The sequence below is a fragment of the Asparagus officinalis genome, chromosome 5, assembly GCF_001876935.1.
Source record: "Asparagus officinalis chromosome 5, Aspof.V1, whole genome shotgun sequence".
Taxonomy (NCBI): Eukaryota; Viridiplantae; Streptophyta; class Magnoliopsida; order Asparagales; family Asparagaceae; genus Asparagus; species Asparagus officinalis.
In genome coordinates, this window is record NC_033798.1 from 1,925,901 (window position 1) to 1,942,189 (window position 16,289).

Below are 16,289 nucleotides of genomic sequence, written 5' to 3' on the forward strand. Positions count from 1 at the left end.
TTTGTGCTCTTAAATCAAAAAGAATTTCAAGTGAATAAACCATCAAGTAACTGCAAATGTCAAAAAAATGATACATGCCTATGGCTGTATAAGAATGCTGTTGCAACAACCTATAGAATAATGAACAACCAAAACTGAGCAACATATTTAAATGGGAAAGATATATCTGTATGTTAAACTTTTGGGTTGGTTGCAGATAGTCGCAGGTGCCCAATTGCACATAGATCCCATGTAGTTATTGTTGCAGATAGACCCCCTGACTCTATTATCCTCAGGAGGTTTATTTGTCAAAAAATAATTAGAGAAAAGAGTTTTTGAAAATAAAGTTCAATCAGGGGTCTATCTGCAACAATAGAACTCCAGGGGGTCTATCGGTAATTGGATGATGGTACCGAAGGGCTATTTGGAATCAACCTTCGAACTTTATTAATGTACAGATAAACTTTGACCCAATCAATTAATGAAAAACTAACCATTGAGCCAAAGGTGTTACAAATTGTACCTTCTCTGCACCAAGAATCTGAACAGTACTCCCAGGTTGCTTCGCTAGATTCAATAAACTACCACCATGAGCAATAAGTCGTGCTCCAACAAGCTCTCCAACAAGGGCAGTCAAATTTGGTGCAATTGTATTCATTCTGCTCTTCAAATAGTCATACAGCTGAGCCCGATACTCTGAAAGGGCTAAAACCTGATCACATAGTTCTTTAATGTTCAATAAATCTAAGTCACTAACTTCAGTTCCCATAGATATAACAGCTGCCTCTTTTAGCTCTGCTTCAGCCTCCTCCGATAAAACCTGTTTAACCAAAACAGATACAGATACAACTGCCATTATACAATAAACATTTAAGTAAATTACCAAAAATAAAAATTAATAATCATCTATACCCCAGGTTTAAAGAAACCCATTCTTTTAAAAAGTCAGCAAAAAATACTATCATCTTTGATAGTTAAAGGAATTGTTAGTTTTGTGATGCATTTTGGTTTACCTGACATCTGTCCAAATGTCCGCATGCGGAATTCTGGATTAATGATAAAGAATTAGATTTTTAATTTGTTCTAGAACAAACTATTTTTCTCTATCTCCTTCCTTTTCACTGTCAAAGTATATCGTTTTCAAAAGTGCATACTTCTCTTTAAATGTCTGTCTGCTCAGATGACTGAAGAACAAAACTCCATCACAAATTAACTGTTTAATTAATGATCATAAATGAGAGGATTTTTGTTGAACATTTAAGATGAGAGGTCTTCTAAAAACCAAGGTACAGATGTAGATTGTTTCTAGTAATTTACCCAAATTATGTTACATTTTTTCAGTAGAAGTTAAGGGCCACAATGATATACCTCAGAGAAATCAAGGTTTGCAGCATTCACACGATTGCCCATAAGCTTTACCACCTTTGCATATTGTATATTGTCCTGCACTATTTTCGCAAGTTCGGGAAAATGCCAGCCATACCATTCACGAACTCTCATAGCATAAGTGTTAAGCTCCTTATCAAGGTCATCTAACAATCCGATAGCTTGAATAATCATAGTATCCACCTGAAAAACGGCAAGAAAAATTCATAGATATAGTTAGAGATGATATTTTAACAAGCACAAAGAAAGTGAATTTTAATAAAAGTATAGCACGAGAACAACAAAAAAAGCTTTTTAACTTTTATCCAAAAGCTTTTGGGGTTGACTACATGAACCATACTATCTTATTCAGTTTTGCTGAGGGCTATCTCCTAGACTGAGTTAATCATTACCATGTCCTTCTTAATAGCCAAGTTATTTTAGACCTTCCTCTGGTCCTCCTTTCAATTAATTATAGTTATTATCACTTCTCCTAATTGTGAAATTAAAGACCTCCGTTGCATATGACCAGCAATTTGAAACAATTGTCTCATATCATCCTACCTCACTTTTATAAACACTCATTTTTTATCATATCTCTCAGTGGATATCAACTCATTCATCCTAACATTCTCATTTATGCTGCACTAGTTTCTGATACGAGTTTTAATAAAATTATAGTATATCAATCACGATGTGCAATGAGACAAGATCATGTCATATAATATTTGCATAAAGAGAAGTGAAATCACCTTATCTGGGCTAAACTTCAGCTTAAATCGAGATAAGCTATGTGACAAGCCCAAGCTCATAGGTGCAAGATCCTGCACACCCAGCCCAGATATAAGCTCAGTGAGCTGGCTCCTCACTCCTCTCATCAGCTCCATGACAGCATTGTTATGAAGACAGTCAATTTTCTGCAAACCATCAAAAAATCAAAAACTACTGCTAAAACAAAAATACTGCACCAATTTCACAAAAGGAAAAAAACCTAAACAAACCAATTTCTCTTTTATCGCATTCCCAAGTCTGGAATCAGCAACAGCTAATGTTTCTCCATCGCAGTGACTGCGTAAAAATTTACGAAGATCCTTGCTTGGTTTGCTATCAATTAGCAAGGTGGAAGCCGCCAAAGCCTCTGATGTATTCTCAAATTTACTGAATGCCTTCAATTTAACCACCTAATAACACAAAAGTTCATCAAAACAAGAGCGCACATGCAACCACAAGATCATAAGAAAGGTTAAGTTCTGAAAATTTATGCAGATCATCTCAAAGTTCAGGGGCTCCTCTGAAATTTACTTAATTAGGAAGGAAAGAGGGATAGAACCGCAACCTTTCTAGCTGATTCTGATGAAGAAAACTCCTTCCATAAATCCTAAAATAAACATCAATAATAATAATTATCAAAAGGGTCCACTGGGCTCGATAAAAAGATGAAAACTGAACTTTTAAAAAAAATTGTGGGGAAAATTTATACCTCAACTTTGGAGAGTTTGCCTTCGTCTAAGACTTTGAAGAGGGCGAACCCAGCTGGGGTTTCGAAGAGAAGCAACATTTGTCGTAATTTTTGAGCCCAATAATCTTAAAATTATATTATGAATTATATTAAAAGGGGGGCGGGGGAACAATCGGAGAGTGGAGAGAGCGAGAGCGGCTAAGGGAAGGGGAAGAAAAGGCGAGGGTTTTGACGGGGTTTTTTTGAGTAGAGACGTGGGGGAGGAGTTGGGGTTTACTGATGAACTCATCTCTGCCGTTGGTTCGTAAGTAGGAGTATGCCAACCGTTGGATCAAGTGATGTGTCGAATATCAGACGCCCAAAAGTCCCTATCCGGGGTATCAAATGTGCAGCCAACCACTGTCAATCACTGGATCAGTGCAACACGCACAACAAATGTAAGCGATCAGACTGTTGCAAATGCATCGGTTCAAGAGTTAAAATCATTGACCAGCGGCGCAAATGCTTTTACTTATATAAGACCGTCGGTCAATCACTGGATCAGTACAACACGCACAACAAATATAAAGGATCAGACTGTTGCAAATGCATCGGTTCAAGAGTTATAATCATTGACCAGCGGCGCAAATGCTTTTACTTATATAAGACTGTCGGTCGTTATTTTCCTTAAGAAATTTGTGCGAAAACATTTCCCGTGTTTGCTTATTCTACCATAATCAAAAACATACATTTAATTGAGATTTTTTTATTTATTTCATTGAAATGCTTTGGTTACGCTGAAAATGAAAAGCTTCGGAGTATTCAATCGAGACTCGTATGCCCATGCTCTCAGTTTAGCTTGATCGGTAACAAACATCTGTATGTATTTAGAAAAGTTTATAAGAGTTCAAATGCGTTGGTCACGTTGAAAGTGCAAAACCTTTGGAGTTCGCTCATGCCATAACTTTTTCTTCAGGGACCAAAATCACTATTATGCGTGTGACAACCAAAAGGTTAAAAAACAAATAACAAATAATAATAGGGGTCGGGGACTTCTCAAGAAGAAACGAAAGAAACATACACCTCATTGATTACCACAAGTAGGAAAACGTTATACAAAGGCTTTTTATGTAAAAATAAAATTCATCTCAACAACAAAAGTAACACCGGCGTTCCCCTCCCCTCACAGCGGGAGAAGCTAGCTAGCTACCGCTCGTTGCTCACACGTAGCTCACAGTAGGAAGGGAGGACCGAAAAAAGGGCGTCACCTCCTCCAGTCATCTCCGCCTCGACGGTCTCGAGGACCTCGCCTCGTCATCCTCCCTCTCTCGCCGCGAGGGCCTCCTCTTGAAATGGTAGTCCTCGTCCTCCTCCTCCTCGCTGGACTCGCGCTCGTAGCTGCTCCTCTTCCTGTCGTCCCGCTCTCGATGACCCCGATGGTGGTGGTGGTGGTGGTGGTCCTTGGCGACTCCGTTTAGCTGCCGCGCGCAAGGCATCAGAGGAACAGAGAATGAGGTCGTCATTCTCTTCTTGTCATTCCATTCTTTCCGACTCGACGGAACGCTGAATGACGAAGAAGAAGACAGCTGCCTTGTGCTTCCTCTCTTGCTCGGCTCGGCGCCGGCTCCTCTCTCGTCTTCCTCCTTTCCCTTTCCTCTTCAAGGTCCGAGGAGGGCCTCCGCTTTGCCGCAGCCGACGCGCGGTGTGTGAAGGCGGCGGGCTGGGTCTGGAGTCCTCTCGGATCGCGCGGGCCTCTCGGCTCTGGAGATCGGCCTCTGCGGACCATATAACCAATTATAAGTTAATTAATTCGTTGTAATAAAACCACCACCCTCTCTAAGAAAGCAAAATTGACAGAAACACCCGCCCAATAAATGGGCCTTGCCATTGCAGCCCATACGGACGCCATTATTAGTTCTAATTAGGCCCACATTGCTCGTTGCGCTGTGATCAAAACGGAAGGTCACGTCCGACAACTTTATTTTATTTTATTTTTCTACTAATATTTTTTTATTTATTTAATGCGTACCTTCCATCAAAAAATTTGTAAATTATAAACTTCTTCCAACGGCAAAAGATTTTACAAGACTATACGTTGACAATCGTTCCAAAATTAAAGATCGCTGATTCGAGCCTGTTTGTTTCCCTGCAGCTCATGATGCATGATGTTTCCGATATAACTTCGGAACAACACGACGGGGAGGAGAGCCAGTTGCGGCGACAAAATCAAACAGGTCACAAGCCGCATCCAATCATATCTCGTATGGTACCAAGAAGAACCATAGGGAAACAAACACGCCCAGATTGTATCGCATCGCATCGAGCAATATATACAATGAGCGCCCCCCAATTTCTTCCAATACCCACACAGATCCTTCGCTTCATATTTGCTTCAAGCACAAAAACTTAGGAGGCACATCTGGTGCATATACTCTGTTTATTTTGACTGACCCAAATACCTAGTTACTATGAAATTATTAACACGACCAAAAAGAAAATAATCAGAGGGAAAAAAAAGGGGGAGAAAAAAGAGTGAACTTATCAAACCCATAACGCAAATTTGCAAACCAAGCTAGCACAAAGAAGCCCATCAGAGTGCACAAATGTAAAAACGTAAATCGAACATTAGCAATAATTACGAGACATACGGGCTTTCCCTTCATTGGAGAAGCATTGGCACCACTGCTGCTAACTTCCTTGCCAACGCCTCTACCATCTCTCGACCTCTCCCTGTTAACAAAGTCAAATAACCAAGACGATTAACAAAGAAATAAGCACTCGGAAAGCTCCAGATCCATAGTGTATTAGTTTGCATGATAAAAGAATTTACAGGATTGCTTTATACAAACTCTACAATCAGGTTGATGTTAATTATTAGGGCTAATTGTGGATAGACCCCTGCAGTTCCGTTGTTGCAGACTCTGTCACCCTCAAAGAAAGAAAGAAATGTTCTTTGTCAAATTGACCAGCGGGGAGAAGAGTCAAACAAGTTACCTCATGCTCTGTCAACATTTGGGTTATAGTACAAGGGGGTGGTCTATCCACAATCGGCGATAGTGCAGGGGATCTTTTCGCAATTAACCCTAATTATGAAGTAGTTGTCTAGGTTCATGGACATTGACAAACATCATATTAAAAAAGAAGAAGAAGAAGAAGCTAATCCATTTACACATGAGGCATGGCAGTGAGTATTAAGTCATTGATGATTGGAAACCCACTATACTAAAAAAACATCAGGTGATTGTACCTTTCATTAAGACGCTCAAATTCACGCTTCCTTCTGATATCAGCTTTCCTCGCCTCAAATTCCTCCCTGCTCATTGGAGCTGCTTTATTCATGATCATACCATTAAATCCTAACTCAGAGAGGTCCCTGTACACATGATTTTATCAGTTTTCAGATGTCATACTACAGCAACCAATAAAAACCAGCAGAAACTAAGAACAAAAATATGAATAGTCACCCGAGAGATCAGTGACCTAAACTTGACTTTATCTTGCTTTGCTGAAAACTTCACCTATTTAACAGGGAAGTGAAGGGAGCTCGATTCGGACTGTTGTGTCATGTTTAAGTAACCAAAATAAACTAAATGTGGTTTACACTGCGTCCTTTATTTTAGATGTGCCTTATAACAAAATAATCCAAAGTTATCTAGTGCGCAGCATCATTATGTTGGATGCTCTGGGGCATTTTGTAAAAATTACACTTACACAACATTAGATTCCCCAAGAAATAGGTAAAGGTGTGTGATATGATCTACCATTTTGTCGTTCCACACTTACAAAAGTTGGGCATTAATTAAAGCATGTGCAAATACACTTGGATATCCGGATAAATTAACAAATTGAGCCAATTCCCAAAATTACTGTGTGCTTTTACTCTAATAAAAGCAACCCTAGTAAGCCACTATACCTCGGAGGAAGAGGTGGCATCATATAGCCCTGCGCTGCAAATGGATCTGGTGGTAGCATTGCACCGAAAGGAACATCAAAAGGACCTGGAGCGTAACCCATACTATAAGGCATGGCACCACCAAATGGCGCCATAAATCCGTCAAACGCCATTGGCATTCCCCCACCCCAGTAAGGGTTGTAGGCTTGGGCTTGAGGTCCTAGAGGCATCCCAGAATGGTTTTCAGGTGCAAGCTCTTGAAAACCTCTCCATTGCATATCAGTACCTGCAGTTCCCAAAAAAAATTAAGCCATGGGAATTTACGTGATTCCTCATTATAGAAAGACGGAAAGAAATGCAAGTAACAGAAATACGATAACAAACTAACCACTTGGAGGTACGCGTGCTTTTTTCTTTTTTTTCTTCTTTCCTGCATGCAAATAAATATTACAACTGATCCAATATTTGCAAAAGAAAAAGAGAAACCACCATCAAATTCTACATCCTCTGCACTTCCATAGTTGCATGAATTGAAAAAGCAGCTAAAAAAAGAAGAAAGAGGAACAGTGATATCAAGGAAATGAGAAGCTAAAACCACCTTGCTCAGCACCAAGAGACTTTTCCTGGCCCTCTTCAGGCACTGGAGCACTCTCTGGAGATATTGGCTCTTTGGTACTCATTGATTCAGGTGTTGGTTCAGGTTGCTCGGTTTTTTTTGCAGTTCTCTTCTCCAAAGAATTCGTCACTGTGTTGACAGCCTTTCCTTCACTTGCAGCATCAGCTTCTTTTACCTTAACATCTGATGAATGCTGGATAGGAGATGTCTGCTTAGGTTCGTCTTTCAAAGCACCAGAAAGAGACGGTGATGGCACTTTGGGAGGGGGAGGGACGTGACGAGCAGATTCCATATCTAAAAGCAGACCAAATTTAATAGACTGATAAAAACATGAAAGTTTTTTTAAATAAGTGGTAATATATTCTTTTTATACCTTGAACTTGTACTAAGCTTCCAACATTCTCCGTACTACTAGTTGTTGACTCCAATATGCGACTAATGGTTTCTCGCAGCGTTTTGTTGGGAAGAAGGTCATCTGCTAATATATTTGTGGCTCCACAAACACACATTGACTTGCTAATTATGTAGTCCCTGATACCTGATGAAAATTACAAAGTAAATAAATTTCTACAACAACCATGCATCATGAAGAAATAAAATGAAACGGACTACCAACAGTCCAGAAACCTTTTTGTCAAAAACTCTAGGGTAGAGAAACATTTAAGTGAAGGGAGAATTAATGCCAAGAAAGAAACTCTTTTCAGAGAATAGAAATCAGTGTCAATAAAATCTTTTTTTTTTTTAACCTACCACAATAGAATAAAATTTTATACATCATACTTACACTTGTCACAGAAGCTCCTGAAGCAGCATTTGCTAGTTAATACAGCGTCTTTCATAACTTCCTTACAGAGCGGACACCGTAGTTCAGGTGGAAGATCACTGACTGGTCGGGTAGAAGGCATTCCCTCAATTTCCTTCTCAAACGCAGCTCTGTATAGATTGAAAGACGTTTAGCAAAATATATCTCTAGTAAATTCATGAACCACAAAAGATAGTACTACAATATGAAACAATCAGCTTACTCATTTGGCTTTAAAACAGCAACTGCACCACTAGGCAATACATAAGAGCCATCAGGAGTGGCCATCAACATTGACTTTGGGATACCAGTAGGTGGTTTAACCTTTCTAACATCATAATTTGGATCGCCATTTGTAGGGCAATGCTGAATAAAATGCCCTGGAGACAGAAAATTCAGATGATCACAATAAGGATACATACCTAGCCAAGAAAAGATTAATCAGTCAAATAAGCCAACAGCATCAGCATACCAGGAACTTTGCATCGGTGACAGGTGTATCCGGGAGGAGGTGTCTTCCTTTCAAACCCACCACGACCTTCAACCAATTAGCAAATTGTCAGAAAATATGGAAGAAAACGATGGACAATAAAATAAAGCTGGATGTAACAATTAGAAAGTGCATATTTCAAAGGGGAACTGCAACGTCTGCTGAATACAAGCCAATACAAAAGAACAAATGCTAACAATTTCTAAAATAGGTCCTCCGGTTGATTGGAGTGTGTTCAATAAACAAGTGTGCCTGAGTACTATTTACTCTGCTCCTAGATCATATCAAACACCAATCACTGCAAGCACATTATCAACAATTCAACACTTCTAGAACCATTGTCAAACAGTAAACTATATCCAAGGTAATCAATGATGAGTCGGATGCACAACACAAGCCAATGAAAGAGGGAAAGCACCAGCCATTACTTGTCACAACCATCCATTAAATTCATCATCTACACAGAATTTATACCCCCATCTTTCGGTATACAAGCGAGTTATGCACCTCAATTGACACGCACATGAGACACGCAAGAAAACGACAATCACAATGTTCTGAATTATCCGATCCAACGCATTAACATCAAGGAAATAATAATTTTATCTCATTACTTCATATTCACCTAATAGTTCTCAATTTATTATTTTATTATATATTACTTGAAAAAAAAGCAATGGACCTAAGTCTTTGCCTAGCGATTAACAGATAGTCATAGCCTTATCTTGCATGACCAATTTACAAGAATCTTATACTGGAAATAATCATACCAAAATGAAAAAAAAATGATAAAAAAGAAATTAATATGACGATGACAACAAGATAAGGAAACCAAAAATGATAAGAGAACATATGAAGAGCATAAAGGTATACCAAAGCCACGACCAGCCATCATCCCTCTCCCAAAGCCTCTTCCAAAGCCTCTACCGCCAAAGCCATCTTGTCCTTGACTGAAATGCCAGATGGTCCAATTAGAAGAGAATACGTTTCAAAACAGAATTACAATGAAGAACTACTGCTACGATTTGTGGTTCATGTCACCTTAAAATAACTTAAGACAATTTAATAAGCAGCCCAACTTAGAAATCAATCAACAAACGTTTCTCACCGGCTCCAATCAAGTGCAGGCGTTTCAATTAATGCCTTAAGCTTGTCGTCTTCATCAATCCTACTAGCAGAAGAGACATCTACACCTGGATTACCTGACTGAGTAGGGACCACTTCAGGAGCATACAAATCATTGCCAAATACGTCCCATTCAGATTCTTCAGGCTGCAAATTTGAACTTAAACTTACAACCTATTCCATGACTTAAAGCAAAGCACTATGGGCTAATAAAATCTTTTTCCCACCTTCAGAAGGAAAGTTAATGAACTTACATTATTCATGGTAGCAGATGAGTCGCCAACAAACATACTACTCTGAGGTGGAAGTTCCTCTGCCTTATTGTCCACTACTTTTGGCCTGCAAACAAACGTACATTTTCAAAAAATTTGCTGAGGTCTCTCTTATGTTGCAAGGATCTCCCTTGAGTTGTCTTAATATTGCTTAGTAACTATATCAAAGATCAAGGTTTGACCTTATGATACTAAAATCCTAAATGGAAATGCCAAGTATACTACAAATCCTATACTACATTTGTACAACAAAGATACAGAAAGGGGTCCTTCATGACTCATAAATTCGGTGGCATTCCGAGCCACACTGTTGTTTGTTGTAGTACAGATGTAGTTTAAGGCATGTAGTTCATATCATTACTCAGCCCTAAAATCTCTTATGAAGAATACAGACTAATGATAGAAAGTATCTCATCTGAAATAAGCACTCGGAAAGCTCCAGATCCATAGTGTATTAGTTTGCATGATAAAAGAATTTACAGGATTGCTTTATACAAACTCTACAATCAGGTTGATGTTAATTATTAGGGCTAATTGTGGATAGACCCCTGCAGTTCCGTTGTTGCAGACTCTGTCACCCTCAAAGAAAGAAAGAAATGTTCTTTGTCAAATTGACCAGCGGGGAGAAGAGTCAAACAAGTTACCTCATGCTCTGTCAACATTTGGGTTATAGTACAAGGGGGTGGTCTATCCACAATCGGCGATAGTGCAGGGGATCTTTTCGCAATTAACCCTAATTATGAAGTAGTTGTCTAGGTTCATGGACATTGACAAACATCATATTAAAAAAGAAGAAGAAGAAGAAGCTAATCCATTTACACATGAGGCATGGCAGTGAGTATTAAGTCATTGATGATTGGAAACCCACTATACTAAAAAAACATCAGGTGATTGTACCTTTCATTAAGACGCTCAAATTCACGCTTCCTTCTGATATCAGCTTTCCTCGCCTCAAATTCCTCCCTGCTCATTGGAGCTGCTTTATTCATGATCATACCATTAAATCCTAACTCAGAGAGGTCCCTGTACACATGATTTTATCAGTTTTCAGATGTCATACTACAGCAACCAATAAAAACCAGCAGAAACTAAGAACAAAAATATGAATAGTCACCCGAGAGATCAGTGACCTAAACTTGACTTTATCTTGCTTTGCTGAAAACTTCACCTATTTAACAGGGAAGTGAAGGGAGCTCGATTCGGACTGTTGTGTCATGTTTAAGTAACCAAAATAAACTAAATGTGGTTTACACTGCGTCCTTTATTTTAGATGTGCCTTATAACAAAATAATCCAAAGTTATCTAGTGCGCAGCATCATTATGTTGGATGCTCTGGGGCATTTTGTAAAAATTACACTTACACAACATTAGATTCCCCAAGAAATAGGTAAAGGTGTGTGATATGATCTACCATTTTGTCGTTCCACACTTACAAAAGTTGGGCATTAATTAAAGCATGTGCAAATACACTTGGATATCCGGATAAATTAACAAATTGAGCCAATTCCCAAAATTACTGTGTGCTTTTACTCTAATAAAAGCAACCCTAGTAAGCCACTATACCTCGGAGGAAGAGGTGGCATCATATAGCCCTGCGCTGCAAATGGATCTGGTGGTAGCATTGCACCGAAAGGAACATCAAAAGGACCTGGAGCGTAACCCATACTATAAGGCATGGCACCACCAAATGGCGCCATAAATCCGTCAAACGCCATTGGCATTCCCCCACCCCAGTAAGGGTTGTAGGCTTGGGCTTGAGGTCCTAGAGGCATCCCAGAATGGTTTTCAGGTGCAAGCTCTTGAAAACCTCTCCATTGCATATCAGTACCTGCAGTTCCCAAAAAAAATTAAGCCATGGGAATTTACGTGATTCCTCATTATAGAAAGACGGAAAGAAATGCAAGTAACAGAAATACGATAACAAACTAACCACTTGGAGGTACGCGTGCTTTTTTCTTTTTTTTCTTCTTTCCTGCATGCAAATAAATATTACAACTGATCCAATATTTGCAAAAGAAAAAGAGAAACCACCATCAAATTCTACATCCTCTGCACTTCCATAGTTGCATGAATTGAAAAAGCAGCTAAAAAAAGAAGAAAGAGGAACAGTGATATCAAGGAAATGAGAAGCTAAAACCACCTTGCTCAGCACCAAGAGACTTTTCCTGGCCCTCTTCAGGCACTGGAGCACTCTCTGGAGATATTGGCTCTTTGGTACTCATTGATTCAGGTGTTGGTTCAGGTTGCTCGGTTTTTTTTGCAGTTCTCTTCTCCAAAGAATTCGTCACTGTGTTGACAGCCTTTCCTTCACTTGCAGCATCAGCTTCTTTTACCTTAACATCTGATGAATGCTGGATAGGAGATGTCTGCTTAGGTTCGTCTTTCAAAGCACCAGAAAGAGACGGTGATGGCACTTTGGGAGGGGGAGGGACGTGACGAGCAGATTCCATATCTAAAAGCAGACCAAATTTAATAGACTGATAAAAACATGAAAGTTTTTTTAAATAAGTGGTAATATATTCTTTTTATACCTTGAACTTGTACTAAGCTTCCAACATTCTCCGTACTACTAGTTGTTGACTCCAATATGCGACTAATGGTTTCTCGCAGCGTTTTGTTGGGAAGAAGGTCATCTGCTAATATATTTGTGGCTCCACAAACACACATTGACTTGCTAATTATGTAGTCCCTGATACCTGATGAAAATTACAAAGTAAATAAATTTCTACAACAACCATGCATCATGAAGAAATAAAATGAAACGGACTACCAACAGTCCAGAAACCTTTTTGTCAAAAACTCTAGGGTAGAGAAACATTTAAGTGAAGGGAGAATTAATGCCAAGAAAGAAACTCTTTTCAGAGAATAGAAATCAGTGTCAATAAAATCTTTTTTTTTTTTAACCTACCACAATAGAATAAAATTTTATACATCATACTTACACTTGTCACAGAAGCTCCTGAAGCAGCATTTGCTAGTTAATACAGCGTCTTTCATAACTTCCTTACAGAGCGGACACCGTAGTTCAGGTGGAAGATCACTGACTGGTCGGGTAGAAGGCATTCCCTCAATTTCCTTCTCAAACGCAGCTCTGTATAGATTGAAAGACGTTTAGCAAAATATATCTCTAGTAAATTCATGAACCACAAAAGATAGTACTACAATATGAAACAATCAGCTTACTCATTTGGCTTTAAAACAGCAACTGCACCACTAGGCAATACATAAGAGCCATCAGGAGTGGCCATCAACATTGACTTTGGGATACCAGTAGGTGGTTTAACCTTTCTAACATCATAATTTGGATCGCCATTTGTAGGGCAATGCTGAATAAAATGCCCTGGAGACAGAAAATTCAGATGATCACAATAAGGATACATACCTAGCCAAGAAAAGATTAATCAGTCAAATAAGCCAACAGCATCAGCATACCAGGAACTTTGCATCGGTGACAGGTGTATCCGGGAGGAGGTGTCTTCCTTTCAAACCCACCACGACCTTCAACCAATTAGCAAATTGTCAGAAAATATGGAAGAAAACGATGGACAATAAAATAAAGCTGGATGTAACAATTAGAAAGTGCATATTTCAAAGGGGAACTGCAACGTCTGCTGAATACAAGCCAATACAAAAGAACAAATGCTAACAATTTCTAAAATAGGTCCTCCGGTTGATTGGAGTGTGTTCAATAAACAAGTGTGCCTGAGTACTATTTACTCTGCTCCTAGATCATATCAAACACCAATCACTGCAAGCACATTATCAACAATTCAACACTTCTAGAACCATTGTCAAACAGTAAACTATATCCAAGGTAATCAATGATGAGTCGGATGCACAACACAAGCCAATGAAAGAGGGAAAGCACCAGCCATTACTTGTCACAACCATCCATTAAATTCATCATCTACACAGAATTTATACCCCCATCTTTCGGTATACAAGCGAGTTATGCACCTCAATTGACACGCACATGAGACACGCAAGAAAACGACAATCACAATGTTCTGAATTATCCGATCCAACGCATTAACATCAAGGAAATAATAATTTTATCTCATTACTTCATATTCACCTAATAGTTCTCAATTTATTATTTTATTATATATTACTTGAAAAAAAAGCAATGGACCTAAGTCTTTGCCTAGCGATTAACAGATAGTCATAGCCTTATCTTGCATGACCAATTTACAAGAATCTTATACTGGAAATAATCATACCAAAATGAAAAAAAAATGATAAAAAAGAAATTAATATGACGATGACAACAAGATAAGGAAACCAAAAATGATAAGAGAACATATGAAGAGCATAAAGGTATACCAAAGCCACGACCAGCCATCATCCCTCTCCCAAAGCCTCTTCCAAAGCCTCTACCGCCAAAGCCATCTTGTCCTTGACTGAAATGCCAGATGGTCCAATTAGAAGAGAATACGTTTCAAAACAGAATTACAATGAAGAACTACTGCTACGATTTGTGGTTCATGTCACCTTAAAATAACTTAAGACAATTTAATAAGCAGCCCAACTTAGAAATCAATCAACAAACGTTTCTCACCGGCTCCAATCAAGTGCAGGCGTTTCAATTAATGCCTTAAGCTTGTCGTCTTCATCAATCCTACTAGCAGAAGAGACATCTACACCTGGATTACCTGACTGAGTAGGGACCACTTCAGGAGCATACAAATCATTGCCAAATACGTCCCATTCAGATTCTTCAGGCTGCAAATTTGAACTTAAACTTACAACCTATTCCATGACTTAAAGCAAAGCACTATGGGCTAATAAAATCTTTTTCCCACCTTCAGAAGGAAAGTTAATGAACTTACATTATTCATGGTAGCAGATGAGTCGCCAACAAACATACTACTCTGAGGTGGAAGTTCCTCTGCCTTATTGTCCACTACTTTTGGCCTGCAAACAAACGTACATTTTCAAAAAATTTGCTGAGGTCTCTCTTATGTTGCAAGGATCTCCCTTGAGTTGTCTTAATATTGCTTAGTAACTATATCAAAGATCAAGGTTTGACCTTATGATACTAAAATCCTAAATGGAAATGCCAAGTATACTACAAATCCTATACTACATTTGTACAACAAAGATACAGAAAGGGGTCCTTCATGACTCATAAATTCGGTGGCATTCCGAGCCACACTGTTGTTTGTTGTAGTACAGATGTAGTTTAAGGCATGTAGTTCATATCATTACTCAGCCCTAAAATCTCTTATGAAGAATACAGACTAATGATAGAAAGTATCTCATCTAAAAATCAGAATTGAGGTGCGAGACAATACTCGTCTGGTTCAGTAACAATAGGCATCCGAGGACATCCTGGGACACGACGAATCAACACCGAAGTATTTTTAGGAATCATTGCAGCCTCATCAACATACTCTGAAATTGAAAATGGATAATCACGAAGTCCATAAAAATTAGAATAATATTTTATCACAAACCCATATCCCCATCAGCTAAAATAGTCCGTTCCAAGTACTAGAATAAGTACTAGAAACAATTTTAGAATCCCAAATGGCTCTTCTCTTTTAGTTTTGAGCAATATGTAAAATCAATAAACCAATCAAAGATTACACCTTTTCTAAGAAAACAAACCAACCTTCATTGGTCTGAGCATTGGAGATCATTAGGTCGAAATCAGTTCCCCTCCCCAAATGCTTAGATTCAAAAATCCGTTCTTTCAGATTACCAACAGAGATAAATTGCCCCTCAATCAGAATAGAATCATAGTCCTTAGCACTTTTGAACTTATAGTAGACAGCCATTTTTTTTCTCCTCTCCAAAATTTCCCCTACTAATCTAAATCGCAATAAAAAGTACTAAACCACAGAAATAACTTTGTTTTTTCCCTTAAAATTGAGCAGAATAATAGAATAGATAGAAGGCCTGGGATAAAAGCAGGCCTTATATCAAACTAGAACAAACAGAATACAACTATTTATCTCTTTTCTTTATCCTCGAAGAAGAAGCAGACCACGCTCTCTTCCAGAAACCCTAGATCCCCCCTGAGATCGAGCGATCCAATTGAAGAAACCGCACGATCAACGCAAAGATCCACCAATCCAATTGACGAAATCAAAGGAACCGCCTTCAACAGCCACCGATCTGAAGAGAGAATCCAAGAAACCACCCCCAAAAGATCCACCGACACGACGAGCAGCGCAGAACTCGATCAGGAGGCTTCAAACGATCGACGATCCACCGACGGGATCCGATCCGCTTCGGACTTCAGGATCGCTTCATCGCCGAGACCGAAAACCCTAGATCCGTCGCCGACCGCAGGAAGAACGAGCGG

At 39.0% G+C, this 16,289-nt stretch overlaps 3 protein-coding genes across 4 annotated transcripts in view; all 3 read right to left on the reverse strand.

Annotated features, from left to right (window-relative positions):
* LOC109842852 (probable nucleolar protein 5-1) overlaps positions 1 to 2,966 on the reverse strand; it is a 5,220-nt gene extending 2,254 nt beyond the window's left edge. The window contains exons 1-6 of the mRNA XM_020411756.1: positions 2,825 to 2,966; positions 2,681 to 2,722; positions 2,346 to 2,525; positions 2,097 to 2,261; positions 1,348 to 1,548; positions 503 to 799 (exon numbers count right to left, since the gene is read on the reverse strand). Of these exons, the coding sequence (XP_020267345.1) occupies positions 503 to 799; positions 1,348 to 1,548; positions 2,097 to 2,261; positions 2,346 to 2,525; positions 2,681 to 2,722; positions 2,825 to 2,902 (963 nt within the window). The 5' untranslated portion in view covers positions 2,903 to 2,966. The remainder of the gene's footprint in view (positions 1 to 502; positions 800 to 1,347; positions 1,549 to 2,096; positions 2,262 to 2,345; positions 2,526 to 2,680; positions 2,723 to 2,824) is intronic.
* Positions 4,421 to 10,361, reverse strand: LOC109843370 (E3 ubiquitin ligase PQT3-like). 2 transcript variants are annotated; one of them, XM_020412305.1, is made up of 13 exons: positions 9,962 to 10,359; positions 9,691 to 9,854; positions 9,456 to 9,532; positions 8,565 to 8,630; positions 8,316 to 8,472; positions 8,075 to 8,223; positions 7,664 to 7,828; positions 7,273 to 7,584; positions 7,063 to 7,104; positions 6,696 to 6,960; positions 6,030 to 6,155; positions 5,431 to 5,512; positions 4,421 to 4,557 (listed from the first exon to the last, which is right to left on the reverse strand). In XM_020412305.1, the coding sequence occupies exons 1-13, from the start codon at positions 9,995 to 9,997 to the stop codon at positions 4,441 to 4,443; spliced, it is 1,758 nt and encodes a 585-aa protein (XP_020267894.1). In that variant the 5' UTR covers positions 9,998 to 10,359; the 3' UTR covers positions 4,421 to 4,440. The 2 variants fall into 2 exon arrangements, with proteins under 2 accessions (XP_020267894.1, XP_020267893.1); XM_020412304.1 differs by lacking the exon at positions 4,421 to 4,557 and having other exon boundaries at positions 5,189 to 5,512; positions 9,962 to 10,361.
* On the reverse strand, positions 10,837 to 16,283 carry LOC109843368 (E3 ubiquitin ligase PQT3-like). Its single transcript, XM_020412303.1, has 13 exons — positions 15,594 to 16,283; positions 15,274 to 15,373; positions 14,809 to 14,893; positions 14,538 to 14,701; positions 14,303 to 14,379; positions 13,412 to 13,477; positions 13,163 to 13,319; positions 12,922 to 13,070; positions 12,511 to 12,675; positions 12,120 to 12,431; positions 11,910 to 11,951; positions 11,543 to 11,807; positions 10,837 to 11,002 (listed from the first exon to the last, which is right to left on the reverse strand). The coding sequence occupies exons 1-13, from the start codon at positions 15,757 to 15,759 to the stop codon at positions 10,852 to 10,854; spliced, it is 1,899 nt and encodes a 632-aa protein (XP_020267892.1). The 5' UTR covers positions 15,760 to 16,283; the 3' UTR covers positions 10,837 to 10,851.

Coding starts and splice junctions, on each gene's coding strand:
- LOC109843370 (XM_020412304.1), bottom strand. CDS start 9,997: ATGTTTGTTGGCGACTCATCTGCTACCATGAATAAT. Junction 9,855..9,961: donor CATCTGCTACCATGAATAAT/GTAAGTTCATTA, acceptor TCAAATTTGCAG/CCTGAAGAATCTGAATGGGA. Junction 5,513..6,029: donor TTTGAGCGTCTTAATGAAAG/GTACAATCACCT, acceptor CTTTGTTAACAG/GGAGAGGTCGAGAGATGGTA.
- LOC109843368 (XM_020412303.1), bottom strand. CDS start 15,759: ATGGCTGTCTACTATAAGTTCAAAAGTGCTAAGGACTATGATTCTATT. Junction 12,676..12,921: donor CAGGAGCTTCTGTGACAAGT/GTAAGTATGATG, acceptor AATTTTCATCAG/GTATCAGGGACTACATAATT. Junction 11,952..12,119: donor GTCTCTTGGTGCTGAGCAAG/GTGGTTTTAGCT, acceptor ATTTGCATGCAG/GAAAGAAGAAAAAAAAGAAA.